The sequence below is a fragment of the Peromyscus maniculatus genome, chromosome 1 (genome assembly GCF_049852395.1).
Source record: "Peromyscus maniculatus bairdii isolate BWxNUB_F1_BW_parent chromosome 1, HU_Pman_BW_mat_3.1, whole genome shotgun sequence".
Classification (NCBI taxonomy): Eukaryota; Metazoa; Chordata; class Mammalia; order Rodentia; family Cricetidae; genus Peromyscus; species Peromyscus maniculatus.
The window spans coordinates 192794331-192818980 of NC_134852.1; the positions used below are offsets into that span (position 1 = coordinate 192794331).

A 24650-nucleotide genomic window follows, 5' to 3' on the forward strand; every position below is an offset into this window, starting at 1 on the left:
GTCTTCACTCAAGAATAGGAAATGACATCTTCAAGAAGTCTCTGTGCATGTTACTGTGTGAATTGGCCAGGCACTCAGGGTTCTGTGCAAATAACCAAAGCCTTACCCTTAAACAATCAGATTTCAAATAGATGTCATGGTCATAAAATTGGAGTAAAGGAGAGTATTTCTTCAGGATTAAAAAAAAAAAAAGAAAATAACAAAAAAACCCCAAGTGCCCCATTTGAATACTACTGTACAATTTATAGAATTCCAACTCCCTTTAAACCTCATACACATAAAAATGTTCAGGTGTTTCACAGGGTGTCAGCTTCTGCCGCAACGATGGATTTAGCACATCAGAGTTCTCGGTCACTTTTATTTCTCCACACCACAAAGTAGGAAAGGACAGAAAGGAACGGTGGGGCCATTTGCTACTGAGAAGAGCTGGGATTCCATTCACTTTGGAAAATGAGCAGAAAGAACTACTTTCCTAACTCGGGTCTGGGCAAGGGGTGTGGCCACACTTTGGCAAAAGAGCCAGACAAAATACAGAGCCAGCAGCTTCCTGGCTTGAACTGCCAGCACTGGTGCAGGGTCCAGCCCTTCTGAGTTCAGTCTGGGTGACAGCAGGAACATGTGCCTGTGAGCAGCTGGACAGATCTTGCAAATATTTAGAGACAAGATATGACATGAAGAGGTGGAGGCTCTGGCCTGCCCAGCTTTAGAAGCAGAGAACTCAGAGTGTACCTGTAGTTCTGTGGAGCCCTAAGCTGAAAGCTATCATGATGAAATATTTTTAATGGCATTTTAGAATACCATCTTGAATTTATAAAAATTTCTGGTTGAGCATGGTGGCAGCACACGCCTTTAATCCCAGCAGTAGGGAGGCAGAGGCAGGGGGATCTCTGAGTTTGAGCCTAGCCTGGTTTACACTGGGAACTCCAGGCCAGCCAAGGTTACACAGTGAGAAAATGGGGAAAACAATTTCCTTTAGTGAGGTTCTGTTTCCCTAAATGTCCTCCTGTAATCATGAGTAAGTGAGGACCTCTTCGGCCAAGACAAGCAGGCCATCTTAGAATTTCCCATAGGGAAAAATGAAACCTGGTTATTTTCCGTTTTCACTTAGTCTGTGAGTAGAGAACTCCAAGCAGAAAGATGCACAGGATGAGCACAGGCGAGGCTGAGTCCTGAACACTGGCCCCTCTGCTGAATGCCACTTTAAGAGGATAGAAGAAATCAAACGGCAGTTTCCAGTCCGTTCTAGGTTGATCCCGTGGTGGCTCTGGCTTCTGAGTAATGTCCACAAAGTTCACAAGAGTTGTCAAAGATACTTCTATCCCTCGCTGGTGCTCCTACAGGAAGGGAGGCAAGGATAGGTCAGCTCTACTTATAGTTCATGGAGTCTCCACCAGAATTATTTTCTTTGGACTGAAAACAAACGTGCTCTAAGCAATATACATCTTCTGGAATGGTCCTGTGTCATTCTCTTTGTGTGAGATACCAGCAAACAAATTTCTAACAGCCCACGACTCCAGAACTGTGAACAGGTGCACCTAGGGACTTGTTCTCAGATCCTGGCACACATGTCCTTGGAGGGTAGAGGCAGGAGGATCAGGAGTTTAAGGCCACCCTTGACTACAGCAAATTTGAGGCCAGTCTGGGCTATAGAAGACCCTGTCTCGAAAGAGACTTTCACTGTCTCTAACTAGGGAGCTGACTGAGCAGAAAGGGCAGATGACCAAGCCACTGCTATAACATGCTCAGCAGCTCCCCGCCAGCAGGCCCGGGAGCTGCAGCTCTAAAACAATACACAGCGGAAGCAGTGAAGATGGCCGAAATTTCATGGGAAAAAAAACAAACAAAGAATTTGGGGAAAACAAACAAAACCTTACCTCAATTATCAGATTCACAGACTCCTAGATTTAAAAAGATTCCCCAACCATCTACCAATTCAAGTCAACAAGAGGGGAGGCTCCCAGGAGAAATACCCATGTAAGGCTGACCCCCATAGAGAAATACCCATGTAAGGCTGACCCCCACAGAGGAGAAATACCCATGTAAGGCTGACCCCCATACAGAAATACCCATGTAAGGCTGACCCCCATACAGAAATATCCATGTAAGACTGACCCCCATACAGAAATACCCATGTAAGGCTGACCCCCATAGAGGAGAAATACCCATGTAAGGCTGACCCCCACAGAGAAATACCCATGTAAGGCTGACCCCCATACAGAAATACCCATGTAAGGCTGACCCCCATAGAGGAGACATATCCATGTAAGGCTGACCCCCATAGAGAAATACCCATGTAAGGCTGACCCCCATACAGAAATACCCATGTAAGGATGACCCCCATAGAGGAGACATATCCATGTAAGGCTGACCCCCATACAGAAATACCCATGTAAGGATGACCCCCATAGAGGAGACATATCCATGTAAGGCTGACCCCCATAGAGAAATACCCATGTAAGGCTGACCCCCATAGCTAATCTCAGAGACAGGACTTCTAGATGTGCTAATCAAGCCCCGGAGTTGAAAATAATTATCTTGTAGAACCTGGAACAAAACTGTCCTGTTTTCCCTGTGTCCTCTGATGCACATACCTACTATTTTCTGGAGTTCATTTATTTATTTGTGTTTTTAAAGATTTATTTTATGTGCATGGATGTTTTTGCCTGCACATATGCCTGTGTACCACGTGTGTGCACCTGCTATCCTTAGAGACCAGAAAACGGTGTTGGATCCTCAACAATCGGAGTTACTAGCAGTTGTAAGCTGTGATGTGGGTGCTGTTAACTGAACCTGGGTCATCTAGAAGAGAAGAAGCCAGTGATAATCTCACAGGCTATTTGAACTTTCGGGGCTCTTTTGTAAAAACAGCCACACTCACCACAGCTTTGGCACAGAACTGAGATGCTCAGCCACTTCATCCCAGGACAGCCTGCCTTGGTACAAATGGCCCAGGGAATACAAGACTCCAGCCAGACACTTAAAAACTAGCTGAGACTAACCAAAGAAAATCAGGGCATGTTTAACATGGAAAACTTAAGAATAAGTAATAAATTTCCTTTGGAACTTAACTTATGATAAGTTTTTTTTTTTTTTTTTTTTTTTTTTTTTTTTTTTTTTTTTTTTTTTTTTGCTAGGACCTTAATTTCGTCCCTAGGAACTTTAGAATGAAAATGAGGTATATTAACAAACTTGGAAAAATGTGTCATCTAAGAGCGTTATTTAAAGAATGCCCATGAGCTGGCTAGAATGGTCAGAAATACTTTGGTATGGAAAATGGAACAGGGATTGAATTTTCATTTCCAGGCTTGGTGTTGTGTAGGAACTTAATTAATGTACTGACTCACTGCAGGGCTTTCAGGAGGAAGACACTTTTAATTGCCTAGATGTCCTGGGAGGACACTGCACAAAGCTGTGGTTAGAAATGGGGTAGTGGCCTCAGATGGAGATACCCAATCCACGTCTATCTAGAGCATATTTATTAGTAATAAAATTGATTTTTTAGTTTCTACGACATTTAAAGTTTTTTTATTTTTATTCTTTGTGTGCATGCAGAGTGTGTGTGTGTGTGTGTGTGTGTGTGTGTGTGTGTGTGTGTATGTGCAGATCAGAGAACAACCTGTGGAAGTCACTTCCCTCCTTCCACCATGTGGGTCCTAGAGATCAAACTCAGACTTGGTGGCAGGTGTCTCTAATTGGCTGAACCATTTCCTGGGCCCAAAACTGATATTTTAATGTGTACTTGTCTGACTCTCTTTTAAATTTTTTCTCTTAGCCGGGCAGTGGCAGTGCACACCTTTAATCCCAGCACTTGGGAGGCAGAGCCAGGTAGATCTCTGTGAGTTCAAGGCCAGTGTGGTCTACAGAGTGAGATCCAGGACAGGCACCAAAACTACACGGAGAAACCCTGTCTCGAAAAACCAAAAAATAAGTAAATAAATAAAATTTTTAGCTTAAAATTTTAATAAACATATCAATCATATATATATATATATATATTTCTAGGGTACAGTGTACTCTTTTAAGACATATACAATAGGGAATAATCAGATCAGGGTAGCTGGCATATTGACCACCTTGACATTCAAATCCTGTATCTGGCTCTTTTTCATTGGTTTCCTGTTGTGGAATATTACTTTAACTGGGCAAAGATGTGTTACAATTGTTTATGCTGTGAAATATTACTTTAACTGTGTAAAGGTGTGCTACATTTGTTTATGCTGAATTTGCTTAACTATGTAAGGATGTGTTACATTTGTTTGTGTTGCATCTGTTTAATTACATAAAGACGTGTTGTCTGCCTAAGGCACCTGATGGGTCTAATAAAGAGCTCAACAGCCAATAGCTAGGCAGAAGAGGGATAGGTGAGGCTGGTGAGCAGAGAGAATAAGTAGGAGGAGAAATCTAGGTTCAAGAGAGAAGAGGAGGAGGAAAAGGAGAGAGGAGAGAACGAGGGAGACGCCTGGGGCCAGAAGCCAGGCAGACCCCAACTGGCCAGACATGAGGAGCAGCGAGAGTAAGATCTACAGAAGCAAGAAAGGTAAAAAGCCCCAAGGCAAAAGGCAGATAAAGAGAAACAGGTTAATTTAAGTTAAAAGAGCTAGCCAGAAACGAGCCCAAGCTAGACGGAGCATTCAAAACTAATAGTAAATCCCTGTGTCATGATTTGGGGGCTGGTTGGTGGCCCAAAAGAAAAAGCCTGGTACAGTTTCCAAGGCAGAGGAAAGACTTCAATTCAGGGACTTGAGGTTTGCAAACACCTAGAACTGATTTCCCAGATACCCATGGGCCCAAGGCGGCAACTGTGACACCCGGGTCTACTCAATAGTAAAGTTTTGATTGCTTAGTGGCATCTTGATGGCTAAGAAGCTGCACACAACAAGGTGTTGAACAGATTTTAGCTGCACACAGGACACACACTCAGAGCTGCTACTTGACTAGACTTTCAAGATGTCTTCGAAACAACGCATCCAGGAAATAGGGACAGAACCCACCCTTTCACTGAAATGGGGAGATGATAATCTAAGAAAAATGTGGGTGAAGGGAGGGTTTACAGAGGAAATGAAGGTCATGTATGAGCAGATAGAAGTGCTCATTATTCTCATTTGATCATTGCATCTTGTTTCAAAATCTCATTCTGTATCCCAGAAACACGTACAATTATTGTGGGGGACCTGCCCCCACATTTTCCCCCCAGGGTACTCTTGAGGAGTATGGGATAAGAGATTTAGATAGAAATTTAGAGGGGAGAGAGACAGGTAGAAACACAGGATAGCTTCGGGAGGGCCTGGATCCTCATCCACCAGCCCCTTCTGTAGCTTCTAAACGGCTTTTTAAAGAAATGCCAAGGAGTGGAGCAAAAGACCTCCCACTAGCACAGCCAAGTACAGACCCTTCCAAACACCTGGTAACCACACACACGGTCAACATGTAGCCCTGCTGCATAAAGCAAGCTCAGATCTCACTAGGAAACCTCTGTGGGCTCCCACAAATTATACTCCAGTTAAAACCAAGAGTCTTTACGGTTGTATGAGGGTTGAGAGTAAACACCGTCCAGAAGACTGCCCAGTTAGAAGGGATGGAATTGTACTCATCAGATCACTGAGTAATGCCAAATGTGGCTGACCATTTGAGAGTGCAGTTTTATTAGCACACAGAGAACAAAGTTTTTAGTTATGTTTGATGTAGTGAATTGGGATTTTGGTCTAAACTTTCTGTATTTGCATTTTAAAGTTATGTACAGGCAAAAATGTTCAGTGTGTGAGTCACTAAAACACTTCCCTCAAACTCTGCTCGACTCATTTCTTTTGTTGGGACAAACAATGATACAGCCACAGCAGCACATTTCTTTTTACTATGGTTCCAGTTCTGTTATGTATGGTTGACCTCACTTATTTCTACTTTAAGTGATGATATTTTATGATATTTACTTTAGAAATGATCACCGACACTTCCTGAGGTTTGAGGTTTACTTGCTTCACATAAATCTATAATGCAGCAAAATCCTTTCTTAAATATAAGATTTACTAGCCAGCAACATGAAGAGTTTGAGTTAGGTTTGTTGGCTTTTGTAACAGGATGTACACCTTATGTATTATATTGCATCTTAGTCAATTTTTAAACTACCATGTTCTCCATCCAATCATTACAAATGGAAACTATTATTAAAAAGCTGGAGGTGCTTCCTCTGACATTGTGTTTTGCAGCTACACTCAGGTCTATGAACCAGAACAGACATCTTTGGCCAGAATGTTAACTCACGACTGAGATACACAAGTTCTTTATTCTACATGAAGAACACCATCAGGTATATATATTGCAAGTATTTCCCTCTGGCCTGATTTTCCGTTTATTTATTTATTTTTCTTAAATGTCTTTTTGTTGGGCTTTAATGCTTTATCTGATGTATAATTTATAAACAATAAAATTGATGTGCACTAGTGTTTAGGTCCGAGTTCTGACTGATAACTGTGGGTTATTCAGCTGAAGCCAAAACAAGAGCTGTAGCACAAATCTTAAAAGTTCTTATTAATAAAAACAAACCTGGAGCCAGGTACTGGGTTAACTCTGGAAGATCAGAGAAGCAGAACAAGCCACAGCCACTTCAACTTGCCACTTCCTCAGCTAATCCTGTTTCCTCAAACTGGAAGCCTCTGTGTCCTCATCTAAATGAATCTCAGCTGAATTGCTGCTCAAAAGCCTAAAAGCTTAACCAACCAGCTTTAGTTCCTTGTCCTCACACCTTAAATACCTTTCTGCCCCAGCACTCAGGAGGCAGAGTCAGGCAGATTTCTGTGAGTTCGAGGCCAGCCTGGTCTACAGAGCAAGATCTAGGAAAGGTGCAAAGCTACACAGAGAAACCCTGTCTCGAAAAATCAAACCAAACCAAACCAAACAAAACAACAACAACAACAACAAAAAAACCCACCTTTCTGCTTCCTGCCATCACTTCCTGGGATTAAAGGCTCTTGTTACCACACCTAGCTGTTTCCAGTGTGGCTTTGAACTCACAGAGATCCAGATGGATCTCTGCCTCTGGAATGCTAGGATTAAAGGCGTGTGTGCCACCATTTTCTGGCCTCTATATCTAGTGGTTGTTCTGTTCTCTGACTCCAGATAAGTTTATTAGTGTGCACAATATTTTGGGGAACACAATACCACCACAAAGAGGCAGAAGTTTCATCATCTCAGTTCCTCTGTGATCCCTTTTCAGTCTTATCACTGGACTAGTTAATGGTTCATGACCAAAACAACAGCTGAAATTCTAACTATTATCCGATTCTGTCAGGTGGACTCATTGACTCCATAGTGCTGTAGGTAACGCAAACTAACCTGAAAAGTTAACTGCAAACTACCAGAGAAAAAGACATGAGGTGAAATATCCAGATTAGAAAGAAGGCACTGGATGGTGTAATGCCCAGGACAGTCAGAGACTTTGGAAAAGAAGTAGCACATAAACAGAACTGTGACAACAGAACTCAAGTTACAGTTGGGAAGAATTATCAGCGATTCATTGCAGGCTCTGTAACAAACTACATGAGCCTCACAGAAACATGTCCACTTAGAAAGAAGAGGAAGCTCTCAGTGAACTTTCTGATAACCTGATGTTAACACCACTGATAGGCAGACAACCAAGTTGCCCAACCCTGCTGCTTGGGAGTAAAGTATGTTACGCTAGACCCAAATGCAGTTCCCAGGTTCTTTTCTAGAAAGTAAATATATTGCAACAAACAGAAATTTCAATGTTACAATTTTCATTAAAAATTAGTATTATTCCAAATCATACACAAATCATTTCAGCTCATTATTTCTAGGTTTAAAAGTTTACATACTTTTGAACCTGTAAAGCTAAAGATTACACTCTAAAACCAAAGGAGATGCTAAGCTATAGCACATTATAAACAGCAGACATATGTTTACTACAGATGAAAGGATTTATTTAATGGAGCCTACAGAAGTGAGAATTGATAACTATACCAATAACTTTAATCACAATCAACATTTCTAAAACACTATTAATTGAGTGACTATCACAGTGAACACACATGCGTGGAAAATGCTTTCTGTGGTCAAATCAGTAGGATTCTTTAGAAGAAATTAACCTTTACTGCTGAAATGGGGGGCGGGCAGAGAATGGATATGGTCGTATCCACTGTGACAAAATACTAATTTTCATAACCATGCTGGAAAGATAGACTTGAAAATGCATTTTGGGGACTCACTCTAAAGAAACACTGATTGGCAACATATACTCTCAGAAGCTTAACGATGCTCTGGTTATCAAATGGCTGCTAGGAACATGACTTACCTGTACAGACTTGCACTGGTACAGGAACCGGGCTCCTGCCACATGAGCTTGTGGGTTGGACTGAAGTCCTATATGTGCCCACAACACCTGGATCTCCAGGGAAACTGGTATGAAACAGCAGGAAGTGCAGTTAACAGCCTGTAGAAGGTAAAGAAGCATGCACTCAGTTGCCATCATTTTTTTTTTAAGATTTGTTTTATTTTTATTTGTGTATATGTGTGTGTTTGTCTCTCTGTATTTGCACATGTGTGCAGATGTGCATGGAGACTAGAGAAGGTGTCAGATCCCCTGTAGATAGAGTCATAGGCAGTTGCGAGCTACCAGTGGGTGCTCTTAACTGCTGAGCCACTTCTCAGCATCTCTTGAGCAGATATTATTTTTAAAGCATCATGTAGTAACACAGAAGGCCCATATGACTTAGAAGAAGCACAGAACTAGGTCGTATAATTGTTCTTAATCTTAAAAAAAGTTGTAGTTAAAAGTTATCAAGAGGTTGAAGATTGTTCTGAAAACTAAAGACACATCTGTCACATGGTCTGCCTAGCCTACTCTTGGGTGTATACATTTAAGGAAATGAAATCAGCATGTCAAAGAGATAGTTTACTGCAGCACTATTCACAACAACCAAGACAGGATCACAACTAAGGTTCCCATCAATGGATGAAGAAAATGCAGTCTTCATATAATGGAATAAGATTCATTCATTCATTCATAAAAGAAAGACGGAAACCTTGTCACCTGTAGTAAAATGGGTGAACATGGAGAAACGACATTCTATGAAATGACACACGGGCACACTGTCACACATGAGTGGGAACTGAAAACGTTGATCTTAACACAGAAGGGTAGAATCCTACAGTGATGACTGGAGACTAGTTAAAGTTGGGGTGAGGTGCACAGAGCGGAAGGAGGGGGGATAATCAGTCCCAAGCTGCAGTTAAACAGGAGGAGGAATCTCTCATGCTCACAGCACAGCAGGGCAGCTACAGTTTCAAATAACTGATTGTGTACTTTATACAGAATTTGCAGGTTTAGTTTCCAGCACTAAAAGGAAAAAGAGCTTGAAAGAGGAGTTAACCGACTCTAAAGGTAACAATAAGGAGGTGACTAAATATTGTATGGATACACTGAAGTTTTAGATAGTCCATAAATATATACTTATGTTAATTAAAAATAAAACCTCCAAAAAGGCATACAACTTTTTGTTGCCAAGGAGAAACACTCACTAAGAGACAGCTACAAAGTGTCTCCTATGGACCAAGGATAAGAAAGGCCGTGGCCTTGAGCAGACAACTTGGATAAAGAAAGGATGTGAACACAGAAGCAATGGCAAGTTAAAAAAGACACATTCTGAAGCCATCCAAACAGTCGGTTCTGAAGGCACCAGGAAGCCATGTAAATCTTCAGAACAGAAACATGGCATATTTAAAGCAGTACCCTAAGAGAAATAATTGTAAGATGTAGGAAGATACATCTTATTTGATTTCATCTTTTAAACCATTACCACACGTTAGGTAAATGTGAGAAGTGTGATCTTTATTTGGTGGCACTGAACACTGAACCCAATTCAATTATCTGGCAAGAGCTCTCCACTGAGCCACACATTGTCCTAAAGACCTAACCTGTTGCAGTCACAAGGGAACGGGCCTGCTGCCGGCCTCCCAATCAACCCTATACTGACCAAATATTTAAGACTGTAAGGGTAGCTGGGAACACGGCTCTGCAGGTAAAGCTTGCTTGCTGCCAATGCCTGGCAACTTGAGTTTGAGCGCCCCCAGGATGCACATGGTAGGAGAGGACCACCTCTCCAAGCTGTCCTCTGACTTCCATACATAGGCACACACATGATAATGTAATGGGAAAAAATGCGAGAATATTTGAAATATATGGCATGGCTTTGAGCCATAAGCAACCATCAGTGGTTCTCAGCCTTCCTAATGCTGAGACCCTTTAATACAGTTCCTCATGCTGTGGTGACCCCCAACCATAAAATTATTTTTGTTGCTACTTCATAACTGTAATTATGAGTCATAATGCAAAGATCTGATAGGCAGGATGGTCTTAGATGACCCCTGTGAAAGGGTTGTTTAAACCTGGAAGGGGTTGTGACTCACATGTTGAGAACCGCTGCCTAGATTATCTTCAAGTTTCTTTAAAGTAAGGAAAATAGATTAGCTGCATGTGTACCCTGCAATAGTGACCCCAAACAGTCATAAATCCTTACATTCCTCTTTATATGATAAATACAGACAGAAGGCGGGCTGGTTTGCCTTGCTATGCATTATTTCAAGGATGGGAAAGGAGCTGCCAGTCAGCAGTGGCTTCCTTCCTTACTGAAAGACTGCAGTTCCTGCTGAGGATCCTGGTCCACCCTCCTTTCTGGGCTGGGTCAGCATTACCAAAGATGGCGACGTGCTCTGGTCTGGGCCGTCCATGAAGAGCCTGGTAAATCTCCCTCTGCAAATGGCTGCAGTTCACCTCTGTGGGTCTGTAAGTAAACGCCATGGAAGCTGGAGTCCAACACTAACATGGTCGTGGCCATATTAGCATTCAACATTAAAACTGATATTATGATAGATTAAATAACCTTAACAGGTACTCCACACCATCAGAAAATACTTAGCGATACAGTAACAGAAATAAAGACTATCATTTTCTAAAGTATTATTTAAAGTATTAAACAGTTACTACATCAACACAGTGTCCCTATAAAACAGAAACAAAATGGTGGGAAGTGCTCTGAGGCAAATAATTACCTTAACTTGCAGCCAGATACTGTGTTCACTCCAAACTGTATTTCGTGTCTCTTACCAGAGCAAAGTCCATTACCGTCGCTCTGCAACAGGGTCATCTGAGGTGCAGAAGTGATGGTCAAGGCGATTATAACAGAAGTAGGAAGTGGGCAGGGCTGGGAAACCGGTGTTTCCCCGTTCCCTAAGCACTATTTGTATTAATTAATATACTGTGCATTTAGTCATGATTTTGTTTTTTTCTAACAGTTAAAAAACCAGACAATTAGTTTTTCTAAAAATGATTAACCATATATATATATTACATGTGTATTATATAATACATATATATTAGCATGTGAGTACCTCATTAAAATAAGCAAAAGTCAGTACAATCCTCACTTTCAGGCTAGTCTATGCTGTAAAGCCTTTGGTGGCATCAACATTAAGAACGTGATGTACTTTGGTAAAGAAAGTGCTAAATACCAACGCCCGAGGGAACCATGAGAACTGGAAAAGCCGAAACATCAGCAGCATGTCTTGTCAGGCTGTGACAGTCTACCCAGCTCCCCAAAAGATACCGAGTGTCCAAAGTCACCAGTTAGCGCCAAAAGTGGCTTCCCGATGAGGTAGCCGGGATTCCCACTTCTCGGAGTAGGAAAAGCAGCCACGCCGTGTTCAAATGCCTGCAGCAGGAAGAAAACAGTTACTGTGAAACACGCTTCCCCACCGGACTCCGTCTTCCCTCCTACAGGCAATCTATGAGCTGCACTGAACACTGTACCATTATCTCCACTGTTCCCTTTCTTCCCTCTCTAAAATAAATCCAGAGTGATCTGTTGTTTTGTTTTGGGGAGTACTGAGGACTGAACGTAGTTGGGGTCCTGCATATGCTAGGCAATCTGAACTGAAATTCACTACATGCTAATTCTGCCAAGGATTAAAGCCAAGGACCTCCTAAGGACCCCTCGACACTACTTCTCACATGTTGATACTGACTTCGTGTATTGTGTGGCCTGGCTAAATCCAGAGGAATTTAAATATAAATTTAATTTGAATCAGTAACAGGGCTTTGAGAAACACAGAGCTTGGCTGATCACAGACTTGGAAAGAACTCTGCTTGGTTCAAAAGGAGGAAAGAAGGAAGAAGAAGGGCAGACAGAGGACAGTAGTGAAGGCTGCAAACCAAAGACTCAGTGAGAAACAAAATTATGAATATCCAAAACAGGGAAAAAAAGAGTAAAAAATTTCTGTGTGCTGCTGAACTTAAGACTCATGGTAAGCATCTTGAACAAGTTCTGATTTGAGTACCACTCTGGTTGGGCCCAAACAGAGCATCAGAGAAAACATTAATGACACTAGTATTGAATACCTGTCACTCTAGTCAAATTAAGGAACAGTGAATGTCAAGACCTCAAATAAGGACAAAGCAGGCCTTAATATCCTGATTCTATTTTGCATGCAGTACAGAAACAAAGTGTTATGATTTCTTTTCTATGAAGTAGAGTGGGAGATTTTATTAAAGATATTATAGTAGGAGAAGAGAGGTGCTCAGAAAGACAGACAGACTCAGTATGGACACTGGTTCTGCAAAGTGCTTTTTCTAGAACTCAGCCCCGAAACCCTCTCTGAGAGAAGGCCACTGACCCTGAAGTGAACGAGGAAGCCTTGTTGTAAGGAAACACCTGGCCTGACAGTCAGGTTGGTCTGTCTAAAGCTCACAGACACTTTCTGGATCCCAGAGGTCCCATTGGTCTCTATCTCATAGATGACCTGAAAAGCAAAAGAAGAATCAATCAATAAACAGTTGTGGATTTACTGTGTTGAGTACAGAAGACTCTTCTGCCTGTATGTTAACTGCTTGCAAGAGACTTAGACAGCAATCAGAAACACACCAAAAATAAGAGCATGAAGAGATAAAGATGGCTTGATATTGCATTTGCACATGGAAAAGAGACCAAATAGGAGTCTTAGGAAAGGTTCCCAGAAGAGCTGTGCTTAAGACAAGGGTTTTGAGTGCGGCCAAAGACAGGTAGGTATGGTACTGAGCAAAGGTAAGCACAGAATGGAAACCTGGGTTACTAGACCCTCACAGTGTCTGGAGAGAAATAAAAATAGTAGCTGGGGACAGACGGGAGCACAGTCCTTAAAAATGATTAAGATCATTTTTACTCCTTCACACATCCATTGACTATAAGAGAAAACTAAAGCCAACTCCTCTCAGACTTTGAGATGATACTGTGTCAGCAGATGGAAATGTGGAAAGTCGATCAGCACAAGACTGTGTGTACAAAGGAAGAGTCTGGACCTGAAACACTGGAGGACAGCAGTGATGGACATGACGGAAATTTGGCAGGGGAGAAGTGGCAGGCTCGACCCCAGCAGCTCAGTGCTTCAGTCCAGCCCCTATGGGAAGATGAGGTCCCTCTGGTGATACTGACCGATGTGCACCAGTCTAGAATCCATACCTGGGAAACTATATTCTGACACGTGTTCCCAGCCAACAGAGGAGGACTGGTTTGTGAGGTAAGTGTTACAGGAACCTGGAGCTGGTAAGAGAAAGAGGCAAATCAACAGACATTGAAAATGGCCTTCTCTCCTCTAGCTACATAGTGAGCTAAAATGAACACTTTCTTCCTCCTCGACTGTCCCAATTTTCTCTCCCTCCAGTGCCAGACAACTTAAGTCCAAGTCATTCTGTCAGCACATCTCAACACAAGCTTCTTGGGACACCAGTCTTATTACACATGATGCAAGGACCCACAGCCAATCAAATGTAAAGAATTCTGTACTCCACTTCCCCTCGACATTGACAATGCCCGTTGGTATATGAAAAGACTCAGGGATGCCCACTCCAAATGCAACATTTTAGCTAGATTTAGCTTAGGTGTTTTCTAGACTTAACAACATCTCACCAATCTTTATCTCGTGTGAAGCTATGCCTAGTGCCATGCTTGACTGTGGTACAAAAATGCCTACAATCTCTTTCATTATTATAATCTAGAATGAGTTGGCCTCATATATAAACAGCATCCTACCTGTGTATTCTGAAGATCAGTCATACCTCTTGGAACCTAGGAAAGGTGAAAAACAGAGGCATGAGGGTGTATATGCCTTTCATAAAATCACCAGGAGTTTCTACTTCATATGACCCCACACACGTGGGGGAGGAGAAGATCAAAATACTGGTATGGCCTCTCATTTCCCATGTGACTCTCCTTCACCAAACGCCAGAGAGTGGAGCTGGATGCCAGAATGCAATGTCTACCTATCCAGACAGAGCTCCGAAAGCAAGAACTTTGGTGAAACAGGGAACTGTCATCTGCTGCTTCGCTCTCTCAAGTCAACCCATTAGCGAGGACGGTGACAAGGTCTTGTGGATCTATTGCCTCTAATTCTTCCATCTTTCTTCTGACAACAGTTTCCATACCCTCTACTTTACATGTCTTAGGGATGGTGACTTCCAGCTTAAGGTGACAATTGAGAGTGATTTGAGTGAGGGGAGTCTGTAGAGGGGGACAAAGGACACCTACCTTCAGGACTCTGAAGTTGTGGTAAGTGGCAGCATCCAGGGCTGGCTCCGAGGTGCAGCTACTGGCCAGGTCCCCGAAGAAGCGAGTGCAGGTTGTGCTCTTCCTCTCCAGGAAGCCTTGAAACACGAAGAGTGAGACGGGCGAGTGAGAAGGCCTAGTTCCAAAACAGCACCAGGCTGGTGGACGCCTGCCCCGGACCCACCTGCAGGATTGCTCTCAGCACAGAATCCCCCAGCTCCCACTGCAGCAGGCTGCCTCAGTAAGCTCACGACAGACCAGCGTGGGTAGTAAGTCAGGATGGGATCCCCAGCCTGAATAAAATAGAGGACAGATTTATTCACGGCAAGGTTAGACTGAACAGCCCAGAAAAGGAAAGCAGAAACAAAAGATAACTCGCTGGCTTGCTTACTGTCCTCTAAGAGTTGAGAATGGTTAATCTCACTGTAGGAAGGGTACTGCAAAGTTACACTGCCAACTGCACCTTCAGGAAAACCAGACTCTCCCACCCCTTTCTCCAGGCTCACCCTGTAAAACGCTAATGGCGGCTGGGCTTTCGGTGTCGAAGTTAGGGACTGGCCTCCAAACTCTGCAGCCAGGGCCTCGAAGTTGGTTGCATTGACTGTTTGGAGCTTCTGGAAATAATTTAGTTTTGCTAAAATGTTTTTAAAAAGAACAGAAACTTAGATAAAAACATTTCTTTTTAAGTATCTGACATAAGAAACAACTTTGAAGTACAACAAACACACACTATCACATGCAAACAAACATCAAGAGTTTAAGAAAGTACTGCAAGTCAGGCTACGTTGGTAGTGCACGCCTTTAATCCCAGCACTTGGGAGGCAGAGGCAGGCAGATCTCTGTGAGTTCGAGGCCAGCTTGGGCTACAGAGCTATTTCTAGAACAGCCAGTGCTGTTACACAGAGAAATCCTGTCTCAAAAAACAAAACAATGACAAAAGAGAAAGTATTACAAGATGGTTCAGCGGGCAAAGGTGACTGCCACCAAGACTGACAATGGCCTGAAGTTGATCCCTGGGACTTACATGATGGAAGCAGAGAACTGATTGTCATAAACTGTCCTTTGATCTCCACAAGTGTGCTGTGGTAAGTATTCATGTCACATGCATGTATGTGCCCACACCCCCTACACACACACACACACACACACACACACACACACACACAGAGTAAATAAATGTAAGTTTTACAGAACAAAGTACTGCTCAGGAACAGATGGGCTGACACCTGGTCTGTGTATGACACCTGGTCTGTGCATCACCTTCTAGCACAGGTGCGCTGACACCTGGTCTGTGCATCACCTTCTAGCACAGGTGCACTGACATCTGGTCTGTGCATCACCTTCTTGCACAGGTGCACTGACACCTGGTCTGTGCATCACCTTTTAGCACAGGTGCACTGACACCTGGTCTGTGCATCACCTTCTAGCACAGGTGCGCTGACATCTGGTCTGTGCATCACCTTCTACATCTGCCCTGAATCTCTAGGAGCTGAGGTTTCCAGCTCTGCAGCTTCCAGGAGCAGTTTAACATTTCCTCCAGAAACTGCACAGAAAGACTATTTACTTCACAGCAAATCCAGTTATCACCATCTTTGTAAGTAAAAGTTAAAGTGAAGTGGAGAAAGAAGATGAGGTCAGACAGCCAATATCTATCCATTCTTCCCGTGGCTTTTACAGTAAGAGCAAGTTATCACTTGCCCCTCACTTCAGTACAGGTGTACTGGTGGAAGCGGTGACAAGGAGACGACAAGCTAAGGCTATATACATATATAACAAAAACATCTATGTATCTATCATCCATCTATGTATCTATCATCTATCTATGTATCTATCATCTACCTATCATCTCTCTCCCTCCCTCCATCCATGCATCCATCCATCTACCCTTGTTAATGTCCATCATTGCACATGACATACCAATACCCAACAGTTTAAAGGTAGTTAGATTTTGATATAACTATGAATGTGAAAAGAAGCCTAGAGACCATCTCATCAAATCCCACTACGACATTTGGCACCTCAGAGGCAAATGAGTTGCAAGAGCCTCAGAATAAGCTAGCCAAACCAGGAGCGAATCACCAATGTCCCAATTCCTGGTCTGCAGTTTTCCCACTCCGCCGTGATGTAGAGACCCTGGTAAGAATAGACCTCGATGATCATTGTCAAGGGGTCCTGTCCATTGTGAATAAATATACGGTTTGTCCTTTTAAGGGGCTGACAATTTATCTGGAGAGTCACAATATTCACATAAACTGCTAAGAACACAAGGAACTCTATGAGTTATAAAGAAATGACTCAAGACAAGGAGTGTCTCAGAACTTCTGAGGATGGGCTCACTTCCAATTCAGGCAAGCAACAGAAGATTCTTAGGAGAGCTAAGGTTTTCAAAATGCAAGGGAAAAGGGGACCACTTTAGTCAAGGAGAAAAGTAAGTAAAATTTAGGGAAATTCAAGGCATATCTTAAGGACAAGGAACATTAATTTGGCCAAAATAAAAGGTCAGTGTAAGATCATTAGAGAAAAGCTTGCAAAAAGTAGAAAAAAAGAAAATAAGGGAGGAAGGAGGAAAGAAAAGAAAAGAAAAAAAGAGTTACCTCGAGTATGAGAGCACCATGACTGCCAGACTAAAGGAGCTGGGCAGTATTTCCAAGGTAATGGAGAGTCACTGGAGAGTTCTGAAATTACTATGTCCTCTACTAACTGAAAGGAAGAGGGAGTGGAAAGGGTAGGAGAGGGTGAGAGATGGAGATTCAGAAAATGAAACAGACAGGGCAACTCCAAAGACAAAGCCACCTCTTAACAAATGTTAAGTGACAAGAACAGCCAAACTAGTTTCTACTCACAGTTGTTCACACGGACACAAAACTGTGTAATTCCACTGGAATCCGTGAAAACTCTGGAAGGGAATGGGGAATTGCTCCTGAAGATAAGAGAGTTGTCGACACACACCCAGCTGGAAGATCTGTGAGGAAAGATGAAGATATTGAGGAGCTGCAAGGGGTAGGGAGAGGGGAGGGGCCCCACAGATGTCTGATGCCAATGAGAGGCTCTGCGGGCAGCGGCGGTTCAACACACAGGTTCTGTTTTACTGGATGTCTGGGCTCTACAGAAACAGAAAGAAGGATCACTCCCAGGAAAACCCAAGGGAACATCCTAGGGGAGGACGTAGGGGTAGGAGGCTCACTCTTACTTCTAGACCCTAAGAGCATGGCAGCTCACCTTACACTACCAGGAAGGCAGAAGGAAAAGACGGTCCTGGGATGGAGAAGATCGCAATCCTTGTCACAGCAGCAGTTTAAATCGCAGGTACCAGGAGTCAAGTCACAGACGCAGATCGGCAAGGCTGTGCAAGATAAAGTAAAGCGAGATGAAGCTCCCCAAAGTTTTCCCGCGGATACCACAGCTCCTACCGGCTTTGTGACAGGTCAATTTTGTTCACAGAATTTTAGGTCTGAAAAGTCAGTATTTCCATCCCATATACCGCCGCATCATCACCTGGGAAGGGGTCTGTGGTCACGTTCTCGGGCATCGACGGGGTCCCGGGAGTAGGGCCCTCAGAGTCCGGCGGAGCTGCAGTAGCCACTTCGGGCGTCACTGGCCCCAGGGCCGGGGAAGTGGGCAGAGCCTGGGTTGGGGAGAAGGGCTGAGGTCCGGCGGCGTCAGGAAGCATCAGGATCACCAGCATCAGCGGATGCAGCTGCGGAATGCACATAGGGCAGCCGGGCCACAGAGGGGTGCGATAGGAACCTCAATCTCCAGAAGCGTCCTAGGAGCTCAGGGAGGAGGAGTCGCATGACGTCATCTGCTTCCATCTGCACATTGGCTCAGGCGGTTGTTGAGTGCTCTTCAGCCAATGGAAGGCCGTGTTATTGCGATCCTGCGTATCCTTCGTAGGGCGCCCTCCTCCTTGGCGGCGCGTGGCTCCCGTCACCTGGCAACCACTGGGAACCAGCCCGGGGGAGGCGCCTTTGCTCCTTCCCGCCGCTAGATGGCGGCTGGCGTCATGTTGATGCCCTATGCGGACCTGGAGGAGTCAAGTGAGGTCTCGGTTAAATGGAAGACCCAGAGGCAGGAACTGGAATTACACAGCTCTTTCAATCCGTTTTCTCAAGGTAAGAAGCCCTTTCTGTGGAAGGGTCATGATCTCAAAAAGAAAAACACATTGGAAGTCACATCCCTTAAACACGCCAGGAAACTGAGTCCCGGATCATACTCGTTACTCCCATGACTCAAGTAAGATCACGAGTTTTAGGCCAACCTGAGCTACAGAATGAGACTCTGTTCCCTAAAACAAAGACAAACGTATAAAGTCCCCCATGATAGGGACTGGAGAGATGGCTCAGCTGCTAAGAACATTTGTTCATTCAGAGGACTGGAGTTTGCTTCCCAGCACCCAGAGTGTGTCTTACAACCATTCGTAACTCCAGTTCCAGGGCATCCATTGCCTATGCCATCTTCTGACCTCAGTAGACATCACACACCCACAGTACAGAGACACATGCAGGCAAAACAGTCATATGCTTAAAATCTAAAAGAAAAAAAAATTTTTTTTTCCGAGATAGGGTTTCTCTGTGTAGTTTTGCGCCTTTTCTGGAACTCACTTGGTAGCCTTTAAATATCTCCACTCTAATACTATGGTATTTTCAGAAAGGACACTAAAACTAGTGCTTATTCAACTCCATGAGTTCCTTTTTTTCTCCTCACCCCCGCCCCTTTTTTTGAATATAGTTTCATGTAGCCCAGGCTGACCTTCAAACTCAAGATGTGGCCAAGGATGACCCTGAATTTCTGATCCTCCGGGTTGCTGGCATTAGAGTCATGCAGATCACCACAACATCCCGGAGGTCAAACTCAAGGCTTTGGCTTCATGCATACCCAGCAAACACTCTACCAACTTCAATTTTATTACTGGAAAAAAAAAATAGTAAGTGCATCCTATCTGTAAAAGTGATCTGTACATTTGTTGCTGGGAAGGGTAGTGAGAGGAGAGTTTCAGTACAAGAAAACAGGGCAGGGAAGCATTGAGGAGCTGGAGAAAGTAAAAATTTAGAAACATATTCTGAGGAGAAGGTAAGATACAGAAACGGAACTCAGCCAAGGAGCTGAGGAGCAAGCTTATTGCCTTTTTCACCGTTTTAAATACAAGATTTTGTAACACTCTCTAGAATGCAGTGGACTGCCCCTTCTGACCGTCCAAATAGTACAGGCATTCTGTACTTGCACTAATCTGGTCGGCACAGGCATGGATGGTTAGGTTACTCCACGTGTGATAGGCACCTAGTCTGCTTGGGCTGCTAAATATTTAAAATTGTAATTAATTACAAGTTAAACAACCTCAGGTGGCTAATAGCTATTGAACTGAGCAGTTAGATTGTATAAGATCAACACACCTGCCAGATGTTGTCTCCCTGTAGTCACAATTCCAACATCTGGATTATTTTAATAGTTTGTTTGGAGAAATAAAGTAAGTTACCTGACTAAACTCTAGTCCATGTCCTTAAAATTGACTTCTGATACCTCTCTTTTCCAGTGAATTTCCTGGGCAGATAAGATTTGGGACACTTGAAATTGCTCATATGTTCCAAGAAGATCTTAATTTTTATAATGTCTTGAAATTTGTAGCTAAATATATACTTATGCTCTAAATATTCTCAAACATTGTTATGTGACTGGGTGGTGAACTAGGAAGTAAATAAATATATTTATGTGGTGTTTGGCCTTAATACACTTATTGGTTGTATTAGCAATTTCCATAGCTTTTTTATTTTTAGATTTATTTTTTCTTTATGTATAAGTGCCTCGTGTTTGGTGCCTGTGAAGGACAAAAGAGTGAGTAAGATTCCTCTGGAGCTAGAGTTACAGGAGGTTGTGAGCCTCCTGGTGTGGATGATGGGAACTGAATGCCAGTACCCTGGAAGAGCAGAAAGCATTCTTCCGCACTGAACCATCTCTCCAGCCCACATTCCATTGTTTTCCAAAGACCAAATTATATGTATTTACTAGAATATAATTTCTGTAGGTAAGAGGTTTTTATTTGTTTTGTTTGCTGATAATATCCTCTTGCCGAGTCACGCTAGCTATGCACATATATGAACATTTAAAATGTATATTGATGATTGTTTTGTTGAACTCCTGCAATTGGGTTCTTGAGAGATTATTTTATTTCAGATTGTGCCTATCTTTCTAAACTCTGCTTTATATCTGATCATAAAATCTTTTAGATCTCAAATTTTAGAATTTGCATTTCCACTCTCAAGTTATTCCTCAATGATTATTTGCAAACTTGGCTGGGTGAAGTAATCTCAGGGTTAACTGATAAGGAAGTGCTCTTCAGCAACATCTGAGTTGCTTTTTCTTATCTTCAGATTTCAGCACGTAAGGACTGGGTTCAGCTCAGTGGCAGAGTGCTTGTCTACCATGTTATAGGCCTTGCACTCTGTCCCTAGCACTGGGGAAGGGGCAGGAGTTTATGCCCCTTCTTATTTTTATAGTTTTATGCCCCTTCTCCATCTTATTTTTCTGTAATTTGTAGAGATCTAGGAAGGAGTCAAGAGGAGAGTTAGAATTTGTTCCCAGTCTTCCATCTTGATCCAATCTGCTATGTTTTCAACCACATATTGAACACTTTTCCTCTCAAACACAGACAGCTTGCTGGAATCATATGATCTAACTTGGAAATCTCTACTTCTAAGGTGATGTCATATTAACCCATCCAAAGACTTGGCTCTGTCTTAAAACTGGCATCTGCATGGCACATGGGAACAAATTTCATTCTCCTCAAAATTATCTTTTAGATTTTAAATCTTTTAGATTTCAATATTAGATCCCCAAAGTATTGAGTTTTTTTGTTTGTTTGTTTGTTTGTTTTTTCAAGTCAAGGTTTCTCTGTGTAACAGTCCTGGCTGTCCCGAAACTCACTCTGTAGACCCAGGCTGGCCTCAAACTCAGAGATCTGCCTACCTCTGTCTCCCAAGTACTGAGATTAAAGGCATGAGCCACCACTGCCTGGCAAGAATTGAGATTTTTATGTTACAGGTTCCAGCAAACAGAAAGTAAGAAGAATTTAGACAAATTTTTGTTCAACTGTCACAATTGGGAATGAATTCTCTATTATAAATCTAAACATCACAGAAAAGGCTGTTGGATGCACAGACTCACATGCAGACATGAACATACCTTGAAATTGAAAAACAAGAAAAGAGAATTTGGGGGAAGAGATGGGGAGCAGACAGCTGCGGGCTGTCCACTGCTGTAGCTTTGGCGTCTGTAGAACCTCAGTAGGAGAAACCTTATCATCAAAGGAGATGGTGGCAATGCTACCACCAAGACAGACCCTTGACCCATGAAGTCCCGAGTATTCATTGGCAATCTCAGCACGATGTGCTTAAGAAGTCTGATGTGGAGGCGGTCTCTTCAAAGTATGACAAAATTGTGGGTTGCTCTGTACATAGGGGGCTCTGCCTTGGTCAAGTATGTTCATGAGAGAAATGCCGGGACTGCTGTAGCCAGAGAGAATGGCAGAAGGATTGCTGGCCGGGGGTTTAGATCTTAATCTGACTGCAGTGCTAAAAGTGCATCAAGGAAGAGCAGGTGTGAAGTGATCTGCAGCAGACATGGAGGATTCCTTACTTGACTTGGACTGTGCCTTCCAACAGAATTGCTGTGACAGGATGTACCATTTCCCATCTCACCGCAGTAGAGATGAGGAGGAAGAGGGCCAGAGAAGGGCAGAGCAGCCTCTCTATGCAGAACCATGAAAGTAATGTGAAGATGGAGTCTGAGGCAGATGCGGATGACCCTGTTGAGCAGGTGGCCTGTGGCTGACAATGATAATAACAAAAGTGGGGAGTGTGTGAGCAGCTGGAGTTGATCAAAGATGATGAAAAGGTGGCTGAGGAAGGAGAGGATGATGCTTAAGCACAGGGTGGAATTTGAAATCCCACCTCATTGATTATTCCTTTACCTAGGTGCTGGTGAGAGATTGAAGGAACAGCAGCTCCTCTTTCCTAGTATCTTCAGAGCACACCCCCCCAACTCTGTCCTCCCTCTCTTCATCCTTCCTGTGTTCAGTCACTCATAGTTGCCCTGCTCCCGTGTCCGCTTTCACTTCCTTTGATGCTCCTTGGTAGTTTTGTTAAGTCTTACCCTGTAAGTTTTGCTTTAAATTTTGGTACCGCTTTGGCTTCAGAATAAAAAGATTTCTTTTTAATCAAAAAGCAAAACCATGAAAAGAGGCTCTCAGTGATCATATATGTTTTATAAGTGTGTGTGTGTGTGTGTGTGTGTGTGTGTGTGTGTGTGTGTGTGTGTGTGTGTGTGTGTAAAATAAGGATTTTTACCTAAACTATATGAAGAATCCATAGGAAATAAAGACCTGACCAAGCTCTTTATGAAAGAGTGCATCTACTATAATTTGGATCTGAGGTCTCAGAGGACCAGCCTATGGTGCTGTTGTGAGGTGATAGAATCTTCCAGAAGTAGGGGGTGGCAGGAGGAAGTTTCCTGGCTGCCATGAGGTGAGTACCTTCCTCTTGCCCTGTGCTCCTCCCTCCCTCACGTTCTGCCTCACACAGGCACAAAGGCTGTGGGACCAAATGACAGGGAGAAAACCTCCTACATAAACCTTTCCTTCTTGGAAGCTGCTGTGTCAGGCATTTTTTGACAGTGCTGGTAAAGCTGTCTAACACAATCCAAGTGACTAAGAAACAAAAGAGCAGAAACATTAGTGATCAAGAGAATCAGAATAAAGACAACAATGAAATACCATAACCCTCTGAGGAGCAAAAAATAGAAAAACCAGCTAATAGAAGGTTTCAGTGAGGATGTAGAATCACTAGGTTTTCCTCTTTTCTCTACCCACCCCCTTTTTGCGACAGGATCTTGCTTTGTAGACCAGGTTAACCTTGAACTCGAAGTGATCCTCCTGTGTCAGACTCCTGAGTGCTAAGATTATAGGCATAAGCTGTCATGGTAGCTTCACATTTGTTACTGGTAGGGTAAATTGTTGTGACCAAAAGACTTATATGAGAATATTTGTAGCATATCACTGTTTATATCACACCAGTGATCACACAACAACAAATGTATATGTCATAGTATAGTGTAGTCATATGATAAAACAGTTTATTGCAAAGAAAATGAATAATTTTATATGATTTCACTAAAAATTTGTTCAGATATGTTTATTTTATATGTATGATGTTATATTTATATGTTGTGCCTGCATGTATGTATGTATGTGCTCATGGATGTCAGAAGAGGACTCACGAGCCCCTGGAGCTGGAGTTACAGATGGTTGTGAGCCACTATGTGGATGCCGGGAATGGAAGCAGGTCCTCTGCAAGAACAAAGAGCTTTAAACCCCCGAGTCCTCTCCCCAGTCTCCCTCTTCATGTAAAAGAAACCCCAAACAAGGCAGAACTGTCCTGTTGTTGGGGCCAGGACACGGATTGTCTAAGGAGAGTTGTGAGTAGATAGCGCAGTGGTGTATTCTGAACTGGTCATCGTTTGCCTCAGATTCCTGCATGACCCTGTGGTTTTGGTAGTTTTGGTAGTGTTAACAAATGTGTGCCCTCATGTTTTTGCCACGACAGAAAAGGCACAGAGCTCCATCTCTTCCCATGGTCCTTTCCTAACCAAATCTCCTTCCTCCTGATCCTCCCCGTGGTGCAGTCTTAACTATCACTAATTTATAATAGACATGATTACAATGATCATCTAAGTTATTTAAAGGTGGCTCACAGCAGTGGTGGCACACACCTTTAATCCCAGCACTCTGGAGGCAGAGGCAGGAGAATTTCTGTGAGCTTGAGGCCAGCCTGGTCTACATAGCAAGATCCAGGACATACATAGTGTTGTGGGAATTCGCTCTGCCAATGACCTTGGGGTATCTGACCCGATAGAGGCGTGTTTTTTTCTGGGTATGTGACTGCTTAAGACTGAGGAGGGGGCACACACTCATTCTCTCTTGAGGACAATGATGACGGTTGTTTACTTGTTCTATATCCGTGAGTGTATTTCTGCCTATTTTATATCTTAATAAATCCATTGATAACCCTTTAACAG

General features: G+C 43.1%; 2 protein-coding genes across 3 annotated transcripts in view; one reads left to right on the forward strand and one right to left on the reverse strand.

Annotated features, from left to right (window-relative positions):
* Positions 1-338: 338 nt before the first annotated feature.
* Tctn3 (tectonic family member 3) lies at positions 339-18401 on the reverse strand. Its single transcript, XM_006986067.4, has 14 exons — positions 18081-18401; positions 17805-17928; positions 17429-17547; positions 15092-15219; positions 14770-14878; positions 14568-14683; positions 14073-14108; positions 13503-13583; positions 12682-12807; positions 11616-11720; positions 11062-11156; positions 10640-10793; positions 8306-8443; positions 339-1334 (listed from the first exon to the last, which is right to left on the reverse strand). Exons 1-14 carry the CDS (start codon positions 18295-18297, stop codon positions 1101-1103), a joined length of 1782 nt encoding a protein of 593 aa, XP_006986129.1. The 5' UTR covers positions 18298-18401; the 3' UTR covers positions 339-1100.
* A 6-nt stretch (positions 18402-18407) lies between these two features.
* The window catches only part of Entpd1 (ectonucleoside triphosphate diphosphohydrolase 1), a 112640-nt gene continuing 106397 nt past the window's right edge, over positions 18408-24650 (forward strand). Inside the window, exon 1 of one of the 2 annotated variants that reach the window (XM_042263448.2) lies at positions 18408-18697. In XM_042263448.2, the coding sequence (XP_042119382.1) occupies positions 18574-18697 (124 nt within the window). In that variant the 5' untranslated portion in view covers positions 18408-18573. The remainder of the gene's footprint in view (positions 18698-24650) is intronic. The other variant, XM_076563077.1, reaches the window with a different exon arrangement.